At 35.6% G+C, this 14,352-nt stretch overlaps 1 protein-coding gene across 4 annotated transcripts in view; it reads left to right on the top strand.

The window, feature by feature from the left end:
* Positions 1 to 14,352, top strand: part of NBEA (neurobeachin) — a 477,681-nt gene that overhangs the window by 71,659 nt on the left and 391,670 nt on the right. For all 4 annotated transcript variants that reach the window (XM_032678783.1, XM_032678782.1, XM_032678781.1 and 1 more), the window contains exon 2: positions 13,730 to 13,961. In XM_032678783.1, the coding sequence (XP_032534674.1) occupies positions 13,730 to 13,961 (232 nt within the window). The remainder of the gene's footprint in view (positions 1 to 13,729; positions 13,962 to 14,352) is intronic.

Raw genomic sequence — 14,352 nt, 5'->3', positions numbered from 1 at the left:
CTCTTGATTTTCTGAAAAAAAAAAAAATGGTATGGACTGCCTTTGCTTGAAAACTTAGTTGATTATGATTAATTAGCTACCAAAATTAGGCTACCAAAATTAAGTCACAGGAGATTTATGGCCATTGTTAGGGAATCTGGCTGTTGATTTTCCCAACCTTTACATCTTAAATTCATGTATTTGTGTAATGTGATGCTATTCTGCATTTTTTCACCTATTAAACAGCATTATGCTGTTGCAAACTATTGTATTTGCTGAGAAATTATTAGTGTTTTTTGTACTAACTAATTATATTTAGAAGAGTTTTGTTAGATATAAACTAAAATTTATATGACAAAATGCACTTAACAAGGGAACAAAGTAAGTTTTGAGGTAAAACCATGCTTGTTTATACCTCTGACTGTGCTTATTTATAAAATATAGTCAATTGGCATTTCAGTCTTAACAAGAATTAGGTAGATTCTACAGGAAACCTTTGCTCAAGCTCCGTTAATAAGTTTAACTCTATAATAGGTATTATTTTATTATTATTTGCTGCAGTCTACGTATCTTGGTTTTAAATATTGCATAGCCATGATTTATAATTTTGAGGCTTTTCAGAGTTTTTGAGTGTTTTGTGACAAGAGGGAAATGAAACATTTCAAAATTAAAGCAGTTAAAGATCCTAAAGAAACCCAAAACTTAAGAGAAAAGTGGACATGAGAATGGGGCACTTTAAAAAGTGGATTATATAATTTTAGAAGTTAAAGTGGATAATTGATAGCTTAATCTTAATAGGAGGAACATAAATAATTCCTTTACTTACCAAGCAACAGTGCAGTGGTATAAAAAAGCAACCTGGGTTTATGGCAGCCGGTATTTAGCAGGGTGAGTTACGTGTGTTGGTACATAAGAGGGCTCCTTAATAGTGAGGATGAAGCTGGTAGTGCCAGCAGAGAGCAACTGCTTTGCCTCTCTGTTTGTACCTCAGGGGAAAGAAGGGGACAGTAAGAACCTGCAGACTATTTGTTTTAGGTTTACATGCTAAAGGTCAATATATGATGGTTGCTTAGAAGAAGATTGTGGGCTAGGTACGTGGGACTAGTGGCCTTTGTCCTGATGGTATGTGGCTATTTTCTTGATCTTAGCTGAAGTATATAGGTACCACATACACCATAATCCTCATGGTCAACATCCTTTGTCATGTTTTTCTTCTCGAATTGTTAACTTATGTGTCCTTGATTTGCCTGGGAACAATCCCACTATTTCAGACTATTCTGAAATAGACCCCATCATTTTCCAAGACTAAAATTCTGTTAACTGTATTGTTGCAATTTATTCTAGTCACAGAATGCATCTGAGTTAACATACAAAAATAAAAATTGCTTTGACAAGTAAATAATAAATTAATAAAATGAAAATAAAAAATAAACCCCAATTGTTTTGATTTACTGGGAACTCTGTTGACTAAAATCATCTGTTAGTATTTATTGGAAATACATTCTGTTTGCTTCTGTAAGTGAAAGTGAGAAAACAGGAGTGTGTACGTGCTAGGATTTTTCAGTTGTTTTCTTTTAAAAACAGACATTACTATCTGCACAAACATTTTGTGCAGTACCATTTGTTTTGCAATTCAAACTAGATTTAAACCAATGTGTAATTATTGAAAATTTATTGTTTCTTAGTCTTTCAACATTTTGATGATGTTCTCTGATAACTGTGTTAAACCTCTTCAAGATTTGCTTTATAGGGATTATTCAAATTACCTAGAAAAAGAAAAATACCAGAAAGCTACATGTAGTTTGTGACTCTTCAAAAATAAGTGAGAGATGCTGACGACCTATTAGATCTGCTTGTGCAAGTTGCAGTGGTACAAATGCGTAGTCTTATTAGCAGAAGAGGCTAGAAGAGGCTACAAAAATCGTTGCCAAAAACATTTACTTTCCCAGAATACATTTGGTTTGTGAGTTTGATAACTCTCAGTTATCTCAATTTCCTTCGCTTCTCTTCTGGCAAACCTATTCTTCTTCGTTTTATTTATTAAACTGTCATTAACTGTTCCCTTTTTTGAGGTAAGGAGGTCCGTTATCTAGCAGGCTGATCTCTGTTTGATTAAGTCAAATAGCCTAGTTTGTGCGTCTTTTTATGGTTTGTGCTTGTTTGTTTATTTTGATTGTGGTTTTCTCTTTAAGGCTCCCTGATACTTAGAAAATGTCTGACTTTGTCAAGTATGTGCTTAAAAAAGCAGGCGAGCGAAGCAGTTAAAATTTTCTCCTAGCAGATTATTAACTTAAATAGACTTGTGTTCTATCTTAATGATACTTGTCTCAGTAAATCGTATGTATACTTGACTGCAGTTGATATACCACTTTTTTTGATTTTTTTTTAAATGCATATTCACATTAATATTAGTGTGCTGGATTTTGGTATAGCAGTGTACCCATAATTCTAATTTTAAAGTGTTCTAAACATACCTGTACAGTATTTTTCTCTTGATTTGACTTTTAGATGTGTGCCTTATTCAGAAGAGCAGTTCTGTGATTCCTCCCCTCCATTAAAACGTCTTTGGTATTTTATTTATTTATAATTTTGGGTTATATAATTCTAATATACTACATTAGTACAGAAATCCTACTACAACAAATATAGTTCAAACCATGCCTTGATTTTGTGCTCTTTTTAAACTAGACTGTCATGTCCATCCATCAGGGTTTGTGAGATATTTTTTGGCATGAAGTTTCAGCCAAAGAATTTCAACACCTCCTCATGATAAAAAAAATCAGACACTGTTCAAGATTTAGTACATGGGAAAGGTTTTCTGAGCAGCACAACAAAATTATTTTTTTTCCCTTTCTTGCACCAAAGCAGCTTATAATTTTGATACTAAAAATCAATGAAGAAAGTCTGGAACAATGTCTCAAGACACATGGAAATCAGTTCAAATGCACAAAAATCTTTATTTCTTAGGTCTTGTTCCTTTAAGGGAGTTTGTTTGGAACAGCTTGCTGAAGTGACTTAATGATACTACTGCCATTACTTCAACATTACCGTTATCATTAGATAGGCATTGACAGCTGCTATTTTTCAGGGCTTATCAAATGAGAAAACATTTCTTCTGGGACTTGGGGAGTACTGGAATTGTAAGACTGGACTAAATGGATCTTGACAGACATATACCTTGTGTCTGTTGCAATCTATATTTGCACATTCCAACACTTACCCTCAACAAGTTTTCAGATGACAGGAAGCTGAGCAGTGCAGTTCACACAACAGAAGTCTGGGATGCCATTCAGGGGGAACCTAGGCAAACTTGAGGAGTGGACCCACGAGAACCACAAGTTCAAGTGCAAAGTGCGGCACCTGGGTCAGGGCAGTCCCAGACATGAGAACACACTGGGGGAGGAAGTCATTGAGAGCGGCCCTTCAGAGAAGGACTTTGGTGATCTAATGGATGAAAAGCTGGACAGAGCCAGCAGGGTGTGCTCACAGCCCAGAAAGCCAACTCCATCCTGGGCTGCATCAAAAGGGTGGCCAGCAGGTCCAAGGAGGTGATTCTGCCCCTCTACTCTGCCGTTGTGAGACCCCACCTGGAGTGTTATGTCTAGGTCTGGGGTCCTCAACACAAGAAAAACATGGGTCTGTTGGAGTGGGTCCAGAGGAGGGCTATGAAGATGATCACAGGGTTGGAGCACCTCTCCTATAAGACAGTCTGAGAGTTGGGGTTGTTCAGCCTGGAGAAGAAAAAGCTTCAGGGAGACCTTATAGCAGCCTTCTAGTACCTTAAGGGGGCTTATAAAAAGGAGGGAGAAGGCCTTTTTGTACAGGCAAATAGTGACAGGACAAGGAGCAATGGTTTTAAACTGAAAGAGGACAGGTTTAAATTATATGTTAGGAAGAAATTCCTTACTGTGAGGATGGTGAAGCACTGGAACAGGTTGCCCAGAGAGGTTGTGGATGCCCCATCCCTCAAGTGTTCAAGGACAGGCTGGATAGAGTTCTGAGGAAGTGGAGTCCTGGTCTCCTGGGTGGTATCCCTGCCCATGGCAAGAGGGTTGGAACTACATGATCTTTAAGGCTCCTTCCAACCCAAATCATTCTATGATTCTATGTGCTTCAATGAAAGCTCACACCCTCTTTAAACAAGGTATTAGGACTGTTTTTCTGTCAGCTTTGACGTGAAACTGCAGGATGACTGTTTAGATAACTATATAATTTTGTAAAATAAAACATTAATGGTACCTAATAAACCTGTGTGTAATTCTTTTGCAACAAAGGTGGTTTCTGTTTGACAGTTGCAAACTTTGTCCATTCATTGTACGAAATCTTACTGCTGATGCCAGTGATCTTATTAAGAACTGTCTTCACAGAAACTGAAGGAAGGTAGACAGTTCTTCAGTAATTTTTACTGTCTCTTCCTGGTTTATGTCCCAAGATGATGTTCCAAGGCACATAACAATGACAACAGGAGGGCATTGGTAAGTGCAAAGTTAGTCTCCATTTCACAGTGAATATTATCTTCCAAGCATTTCAAATAATTTTTTTTTGTCATTTCTCTTCATGCTTGGAAAATATGATCTAAGATTTAAAAAAAAAAAAATCAGAATTATTAACTTACAGAAAATTACTGTGGGATGGGAGAAGGCATGATAAAATGCTCTCCCAGTGTAATAGTGGTGTGAATTGCAGGCTTATTTGAAATGGGGAATAAACAGGCTTTGTAATGTATTCAGTGAATTTGAATTTTTAATATCCTGAGGCAAACAGAGAAGTGTGACGGTTTAGGAGGAACTCAGGGGGCCATGCTCAAGGTTAGTTAGTTGGGTTCATACCCTTAATAAGCAAAGTTTGCTGTACTGTATTATGGGTTGATACTGTGTAACTTGCAGTTTTTCCTTCAGTGGTTTGTTAAGACCACTTACACAAAATTCATTAGAGGTTACTGAATTGAGCAGTGAGCTTAATGGGCAAAACTGTGTGAAGTAAATTCAGGGACAAAAGCTAAAAGTTTTAAACCGTAATGGATTGTTCCCAGGCAGTAAATAAGCACTCACTACCTTACCTGCTCTCTCTCTCTCACATATGCACCAGCACAATGAGGGAGAGAATCAGAAGAGCAAAAGCAAGAAAAAAGTGCATGGATTGAGATAAAGGCAGTTTAATAAGTGTAATGCAGGGGCAATCACTAGCCACCTCCCATAAGCACAGCCAGTCTATGTACAGTGCCTAGTTTGGAAAGACTACTTCTTCGAGTTCTTGCTGACCATGGTGGTGTGGGATATCCCTTTGGTCAGGCAGGGTCAGCGGTCCTGACTGTGTCACCTTTCGACCCATTGCCCTCCCCCACGCCACTTGCTGGGAGGGCAAGGTGAAAAACAGGCAGCCCTGACACTGTGTAGACACCACTCAGCAATAGCTAAAATATTGGTATTTTATCAGCACTCTGTTTTAGTCACAAACATGAAACACAGCACCATATGGGCATTAGAGAAACCTACAGCAGTATCCTCCTCCCCAAAAGAAAATATAAATCACCAAGATATTTTTAAGCTTGTATAATAACAAGCTCATTCTTCAAAGTACTGAAAGCTGAACATGTTACTTCATTCATATTGTCTTAACAAGTAAAAAGGACACTTAAATTCATTTCTCAGGTTACTTCAAAATTGTCAATAAACTTACTAGGTAGCATTCCCTTAGTGACACACTGCTGTGTGCATGCTGTACATTATTCAGGGTAAAAATGGTTTTGAAGCTAAAATGAATGAGGGCTCATTTAAAAGGGGTGTGGTAATGTACAGAATTACATCTTGCTGTAGTGATTCATGTGAAAATCAGTCTTTTTAGTACTGTCATTTGTTTATAAGCCATACTGATTAAGATTTATCTGACCTAACTAGTCTGAACTAGTTGTCCTTTTATAGTCAGGGAAAAGTACTACATTCCCAGAGAAAGATTTATTTTATTCTGATGTTGCATCTAAAACCAGTGAGATGAATCACTTACCTAAAGCACCTTTTACTTGCCAATGATGGTAAAGGGAATTTTGAAAAATAGCCCAAACAGCTGTAATTCATATATCTAAAGAACTCCATTCACCAATTAAGCATTACAAATGAAAAATACCTGCCTAAGATTTAAGATTTTTTTACCTCTGATTTTCTCTGTAGTTATACTGATATATTTAGGTTAACAAGTGTCATATCTTTCACTGAACAGTTAAATTTATTCCATTGAGCATTCTAAATGCTTTTACCTGAAGAAATCTTTTATACATCTGAAGAATAATCTTCCTAAAAATCTGAATTAATTGTTTAGAAATTTAGTGGTTAAGTTAATGACCAGAAAATAGTAACTTGGGGTTTTTTCCTGCCTGGGTCCAGTACTGCTTTTCTCAGACTACTGTGTTTTAATGCTTAAACTGGAGCCCTGTCTTTATAAAAGAAGAAGTAGCAGTCTGATTCCATATATTTTGAACTGATTGTGAAATCAATTCAGTGTTGTTTTGTAGAAAATATGTTCCAGTTTTGACAAAAATGTTATATGATGACTTTTGTTATCAAGCGTAAAAAGTTTATTAATTTTCTCTTCAAAACAATAAATTGATTTGGGATTTTAAGATATTTTCACGTCTCATCCAGAAGTTATTTTTCAGCTCCTTTCCTGTGGAGCTAAATGCCAAGTCAGTTGTTCTACAATGCCTAGAAAGATAGATGAACATCAGGCAGATGAAGAGAATGAATAGTTTTGTTTCCAGACTGCTTACCTCCTATACCTACAAGTAAAGATAGTTTATTCTAGTTGGATATGTGTATAGTTGAACCTAAAGTGCTTCAGTCCAAAATAGATGAGGCTTGTTGTCATGTTAACTGCCCTTATTTATTTTTGCCTTCAGAAAAGGCAGAGCAATAGTAGTTAATTAGGAGAGAGAGGGTAGGAGTGTCTTGGTGCAGATTGGGCCTGGATGTCGTTAGGGTTGTAGTAATTATATTATTGTGATAATTCAGTTTTTTCAGTGGCACTGTCTGTCTAGTATTCTGGAATTCATATTCCTGATTTTTGTTTAAATAAATGCTGATAGGATTCAAACTTTAAGGAAGCTGGAAAGAAGTGCTTCTTTGACAACAATGAATTGCAAATTCAGAGATTTAAATGCTTGAACACTTTGGTTTACATAGTTCTAATATATTTCTTTCATCAACACAAATATAGAAAATACAGATTTGCTAATGTAGATGGGGGAAAACAGGGTTACAATAAAGAGCTTTAGTTTTGTGGTAGATAAGTGCAGTCACATTTCACTTTATGATCAATGAATGTGAAACTGAAAAGCATCTTTGCCTACTCAGAACTGTGTAGGGATTAAATATAAGAAAAGAAATAGCAGATGGATATAGATAATGCCTTCTTCTCCTTGTACACATCATTGAAATGGAGGACATTTGAAGAAGCAAAAAAAGCTGAGAAAAATGTTGTCTTGATTAAAAGTAAGTTTTGATAGTACTAGTTAGTAGTTCTTAAGACTGCAAATCAGAGAAGTAGAAAGAAATATGTGAAAAATATTAAACAGAAACATCCAGTTTAGAGACCATGAAACTTATTCCAAAGTATGAGTGCAGAGCATGGAAAGATAGACTATTAAAATTTTTTGATACTTCATCTATTTAGCTTGAGAGTAATTGCAAACAAAAATGTTTTATTTGCTCCCCCTGCAGTTCAGATTTTCACGTTTTATTGTTGTTACTCTATTTGTTTTACTTTGTCATTCTTTCTTTAGCAGAACGCACTAGTGTATTTCATTTAACAAAAAAAAATAGCAAATGCTTCTAAAATTTCTTTTTGTATCTCATGCACGTCCTAAGATCCTTATGCTTGACAGTTGCTTAGGGTTTTTAATCATGGATGAAATTGTGTTGAGAAACCTTCATATCTTCAGGATTTTTATTTTTTTTTAAATCATCATAGAATAAGTTTGTACCTCTGCTTTATTTGAATTTTTCACCATTCAGTGGTATGCTGATGTTCCATTTGTGTCTTCTAAGATTGACTGCCCTGTTTCTTTTCTATGTTTCTTTTGCTGTGTTCAGTCGATGAATTTTCAAATTGAGATGGCATCTCTTATTTGAGAAAAGGAGCCTGAAGGGCAACCTAATTGCTCTCTACAGCTTCCTGAGGAGGGGAAGTAGAGAGGGAGGTTTTGAGCTCTTCTTGCTAGTGTCCAGTGCCAGGATGCATGGAAATGGTTCAAAGCTGAGTCAGAGGAGGTTTAAACTGGATATTAGGAAGCATTTCTTTACCAAGAAGTTGATCAAACACTGGAGCAGGCTTCCTGAAGAGGTGTTTGTTGCCCCAAACCTGTAAGTTTAAGAGGCATTTTGATAATGGTGCTATCCACCTGCTTTAACTTTCAGACAGCCTTGGAGTGGTCAGGCAGTTGAACTAGGTGATTGTTCTTGGTCCCTTTCAACTGAAATATTCTATTTTCTGTTAACTTCAATCCATTCTTCAGAACCTTATTTGAAAAATCTGATACTAAATAATTCCAGTTTTCACAAGTTAACAGTTTAATTCTAGATGTTCAGCAACAAATGTTTTATTCCATTTCAAGAACTGGTATAAATATACTATCTGAGATATGTAGACAACTTCTCTGTTTTGGGGGAAGATCTCTGTTCTAGATCAAAAGGGCATAAAAGATCAGCCTAAGTTCTGCATAGATGTGGCAGCTTAGGAAGAAACACTTTTATTGCACAGCATAATGAATGGCAGAAACTTACTGAAGAGTAGCCACTGTATTCAGAAAAATGGAGATTCTGAGTAGAGCAGCTGCATTTGAGAAGGGTGGTGTAGGTTAAGGTAGGTTCTTGGAGCAATTTGCCAGTGTCAACCTGTCATTGTAAACATTCTCAGGATAAGCAATGTAGTCTGATTTGCTTATTACTGCCAGTTCAGTACGACTTCGGGAGGAGTTATGTTTGTTGACCACAGTCATCTGACTTGGAACCTTGATCTGAACATTAGTTTGCTGATTCATTTCTTACAGCCATGCTGTGAAAGATGCAGAATAGTTAAAAAGTGATACATGAGCTTGGTAAAGTACAAGCAATATTTCAGGATACTTAATTACAGTGAAAGCAATCTTTAATGAATATTAAATATTCCCTTGAAGAATGCAAAGACTGAGTGTCTGACATAAGAAAAAAAGATTGTATTTGAGATCTATGATATGGAAAGAGCACTGATTTATGGTACGGTATGCTGGCTCCTGTAAGGATTTCTATCTATGTGTTCATATTGTACTCCAGCTGAAATTTGTCTTATTACAGAAGTCTTCTATATACTACATTAAAAATAAGTTATTTCATGGCAGTAGGATTTAACTTTGTGGTGTTGCATCCACAGTTGTACCCAACTTATAAAGTTATAAATTCAGTATGAATTTTTAATTGCTTACTGACAGTTTTTAATATGGCATAATTATTTGAAGTAGTACCTACAGGGACTTCAAGATCTCTTTTCTGACTGATAATATCAGATTTGTGAGCCTGTCATTCTGTACATACACATGAGTAAAACTATAATAATATGGTATTACTTCGCATTTACTAATTTACTAATTTTGAATTTTAATCATGGTTGCCCGGCCAGTTGATATCAGAAAAATCTTCACAACTCTCAATAGTTGGTGGATTTTAATTGCATTTAATGATTTCTGACTCTTCAGTAAATTTTTTGCTTCCATTAGTATCAACACATGTTACCAGCTCATTATCACTTTGGTTCTTCACTGATCACCTCCCCATGTTGTGAAGACTGTCTACCTACTGTCTTCCTTGGGAAATGCAGGTGCAGAAATGTTGTTAGAGGATACATTTTTGTAGTGAATCTTTTACTTCTTTTGTTGGCTGAATTGCATTTGATTGTGCACATTTTAAAGCAGAGTTTGTTGCTTTGTATTACTTCTTGAACGCAATTTAACCATGTTAATTTATTTCTTATACTCACTTCATTTTTGTTTAGATTTTCCTAGTCATCTGAAACTACTTTTATCATGACTGTTAATGTTTTTATTTCATGATGGTTTTTAGGATGACTACTTTAAAGAAGTTACTCTCCCCCGCCTTCCTAAATTTTTACCATCATCGTTAATTAGTTCATTAATTTGTTTCCTTTATTAAGGAAGTTGATTTTAATGATAATTATGATCATTGTTAGCAGCTTGAAATATGCTTAAACTGCAGTTATGGGCAAACTTTTCTTTGGTGAAATAAGCAGTCACTCTGATGGACTACTTTCTGGCAAATGGACAAATATCGTACTGGATAGTTTGTAGCCCAGTAGAAGATTCTCCATAAAACCAATTTTATTAGCATTCAGTGTATTTTGATACAGATTTGCTGAGATGTTTTATAAAGAGAGACAGTTTGTTTTTAACAGTACTGAAATATCCCATCACTTCATACCAATATAGAAACTGTTTGTCTTTTACGTTATATATTAGTATCTTGATTTATATTAGCAAGCAAATACAGTTTGAATTATTTTAGAGTCTGTAATGAATTATTTACATAGTTTTACTCATTCTGTGTTAGCTTATTACTTTAGCAAGAATTTTACAATGAATAGTGTTTGAGGAAAGGAGATCAGTTGTATTGCACCTCTTAATTCCAACTGAAGCATTACTGGATTTTTCCTTGTTTTTAAGTCCATGTTGTCAAAAGGAAATGGTGGGATTCATCTCACCTAAATTTGGTATCTGAAAGTTGTGTATCTAAATATTAACATAGAATTGTTGAGGCTAGAACAGAAATCTGAAGATTCTCTTATCCAACCCTCCTGCAAAAGCACGACCAACTAGAGCCAGTTGTCCAGGTCTGTGACCAGATGGCTTTTGAATGTGCCCGGTCTTGAAGACTCCGCAAATACAATTTTTCATCCTAGATTTCCTCCATGGAAAGAAACGGAAAAAAGTAGATACTTCCAGAAGGTGTTTAATTTCATTTTAGAGTAAGCATCTAAGTGAGTTCAATTGAATGTCTTCTACAGGTACTTGTTTTACCGCCGTGTGTTTTTAACATAATATCAGAGAGGCTTATCCAGGTGAAGAGATATCTGAAAACGCAACAACCCAGATTGCTGGTGAAGTGTGCACCAGTTGCTGTGTTTTCAGAAATAGAAACTCTACGTTTTCTTGAAAAGAGAGTAAAAACTCTGTAAATTAATTTCATGACTCAAAAGAATGACAATAGAAATTCTGTGCTTCTAATATTGAAATTTTTTTTGCCTTCCCTTTGTACACATTATGTGTTTACCAAATATGCAAGTATGTGATATGCAGTCATAAGTTTTAAATTAAAGTACTATTATTGTTTACCTTGGCTGAACACCAGGTATTCACTGGGCCTGTGCCCAACCTCCCTCTGGAGGGAAAGGGGAGGAGGAAAGAGGGAGAAGAAGGGAAAAACTATAAAAACCGAAACTGCCAAGAAAGACGGCTTTATATGTACACGGAGAGAAAAAAAAATGATAAAACTATACACACAGAGAAGAACTAACAACAAAGATTACTTCCCCACAACGAACACTCTTCTTCCCCGAAGATGCAGCCCGTCCACCACCGCGCAGCTATCCGGAAGAGAAGAAAACCCTTACTTCCTTCCCATCTTTTATATCTGAGCTGACATAACATAGTATGGAATATCTTGTTGGTAAAATATACATCAGGTGATCTACCCTATTTCCGTTTCCCTCTCAGGGAGGGTAACAAACGCATTACAAGTACTAATTATAATTAGGTTAATAGTTTTATTTGAATGCAATTAAATATCTCAGGAGAACTAAGCAGGTAGTCAATTTATATATTTAGCATATTAGAAGTTGTTATGTTGGAAAATTATAAATTGCCTATTAGCAATTAATCGATAGAGAAAAAGTAATTGGAAAGTGAATGAAAAGTATGAATTAGGGTGGGACCCAAAGCTAGTACTTGCTTAGTTGTATTAATTTTATCTGAAGATTGGATCTGAAGAAAGTCTTTGAATATTTGGATAGGTTTAGCCATCAAAAAAAGTTTGCATAGTATTTCAACTTGTTTCTTTTTTGGAGTTTAATTTGAAGGCAGTATCATCTGCTTTTAAGTAGGCTATAGAACTACCTTCTGTTAGAGGTGACTGTTGAAATTATGCACTTGTAAGAGATTAATTCTTTGAATATCTTTAATATCTTTAATTAAAACATGTTATTGCAATTTTAATTGTATTACTTCATGAAACAAACAGAAAAGAATGTCTTATAATAATTTTACAATTAATTTCTTTTTCGATTTTTTATAATATGTTTGCACTCACTGAAATGACTTACTGACAGGCTGAGAGAGTTGAGTTTGTTCAGCCTGGAGAAGAGAAGGCTTCAGGAAGACCTTATATCACCTTCTAAAACGTAAAGGGGGCCTGCAAGAGAGCTGGAGAGGGACTTTTTACAAGGGCATGTAGTGATAGGATGAGGGGGGAAGGTCTTAAACTGAAAGAAGGATGGGTTTAGATTAGATATTAGGGAGAAATTCATTACTATAGGGCTGATGAACTGAAACAGGTTGCCCAGAGAGGTTATGGAGGTATTCAAGAGATGTCTGGATGGGACTATGAATAACTTGGTCTAATAGAAGATTCCCTGCCCAAGGCAGCAGGTTTGGAACTACATGATCTTCTAAGGTCCCTTCCAACCCAAACCATTCTCTGATTCTATGAAATGTAACATTTGTGCTTTCAATATTCTTCAAGTTACTAAGGTAAAGTAGGATGCATGAGAGTCAGGCTTTGTTTCCTTAAAAGTTGAAAGAGGTTTTTGCCATTAAAAGGAGAATTTTTTTTAAACTAATCTTCATACTCAGTTCAGTAGGGTCTTTTGAGCTCACCTTTTTTAAGCTACATAGGTAACTGATCAAAATTATTGAATTCCATTCCTGAAGATATATTTGACTTATCTTCTTCTGCTGGTTTTTTCCCTCTCTCCTAATACAGGCCTGGTAGTTGTGCTATTTAATTAGAGCTCAGGACTCTGAATAGTGTTTTGCAAGTATCTGGATGGACAGGAGTCAGGCTGAGTGCTTGTGCCCTTCCAAGTGCAGTCTCTCCTTTTCACCAGGAGTAGGTTTCCTTGACCACACGATGAGCTGATCTGTGATATAATTATGCAAATTTACTGTGTCTGTGTTGGTCCAGAGCAGATCACTGATTCTTCTCCTGGCATGACTACACGACTGTTTGGATGGGACAATGGAAAGGGCAGTAAGGTCTTGCAAATACGTAACTAAGGACAAATGTTGACTTATATCCAGAGAAAAAGCTAAGTTATTTTCTAGTGTCCTCTGGGAACGGTAGAAAAGCCTCAGTTGCTTTTGAGCTTTTCAGGTTCTGCGCTACATCTGTCTGAGCCAGGCTACCATTTTGATGACTTTGTAGAAAGGAATATTTCAAATACATTTTGATTTGATTTGATTAAAATGTTGCATTCAGTACTGTGACCAAATTGAAGGTAGTATTTTATGATATATTTTATGCGTTTATTTTTTACAAGCTTTGTTTTGTATAGCATGGTGGTTAATTTGCTCTTAGAGAGCATAGCTGTGAGTTTCTCTTATCAAAATTGCCTCTCTCATCATGTAAAATATATTCAGTATTGGTCATAATGAAGGTATGAAAGACACTAAACTATGTATTTCACAATGTAATGCTGTTCTTGTTTTCTTTTTTAGCTGGTTGGTGGCGAATTTGATCTAGAGATGAACTTTATAATCCAGGATGCAGAGAGCATTACATGCATGTCAGAGCTTTTGGAGCACTGTGATGTAACGTGCCAAGCAGAAATCTGGAGTATGTTCACAGCAATTCTACGTAAAAGTGTGCGTAATTTACAGACTAGCACAGAAGTTGGCTTAATTGAACAGGTTCTGCTGAAGATGAGTACTGTGGACGACATGATTGCAGGTAAAAAATTGTCAATTGATAAAATATTATTCCATTCTGGAACTACCAGTGTTTTGTGATTATGAAAGGGTATGGATGTCTTGGTTTTTACTTACAGTGATATTTTGGTTAGTACTGCTATTGAGTCAGAATAACTATTTTATCAGTTTCAGGAAAACGACAAAAATATATTCTTAGTCTAAAATATATGTTGATACATTGTTAAAAATAACTGCCTGTTAATTTGTCTGACAAGATAATGTTATCTTGGTGATAAAAAAGCAATTTTTAATATAATTAAAAACTGTACCGTTAGACTTTCTAACTACAAGGTAATATTTTGGCTTTTTAGAGCACTGATTATTTTTAATTATTTAGATATTAGAATTATTATGGTCCATTTTAAACATAA

The sequence above is a fragment of the Chiroxiphia lanceolata genome, chromosome 2 (genome assembly GCF_009829145.1).
Source record: "Chiroxiphia lanceolata isolate bChiLan1 chromosome 2, bChiLan1.pri, whole genome shotgun sequence".
Taxonomy (NCBI): domain Eukaryota; kingdom Metazoa; phylum Chordata; class Aves; order Passeriformes; family Pipridae; genus Chiroxiphia; species Chiroxiphia lanceolata.
This window is presented reverse-complemented; position numbering and strand designations above follow the sequence as displayed.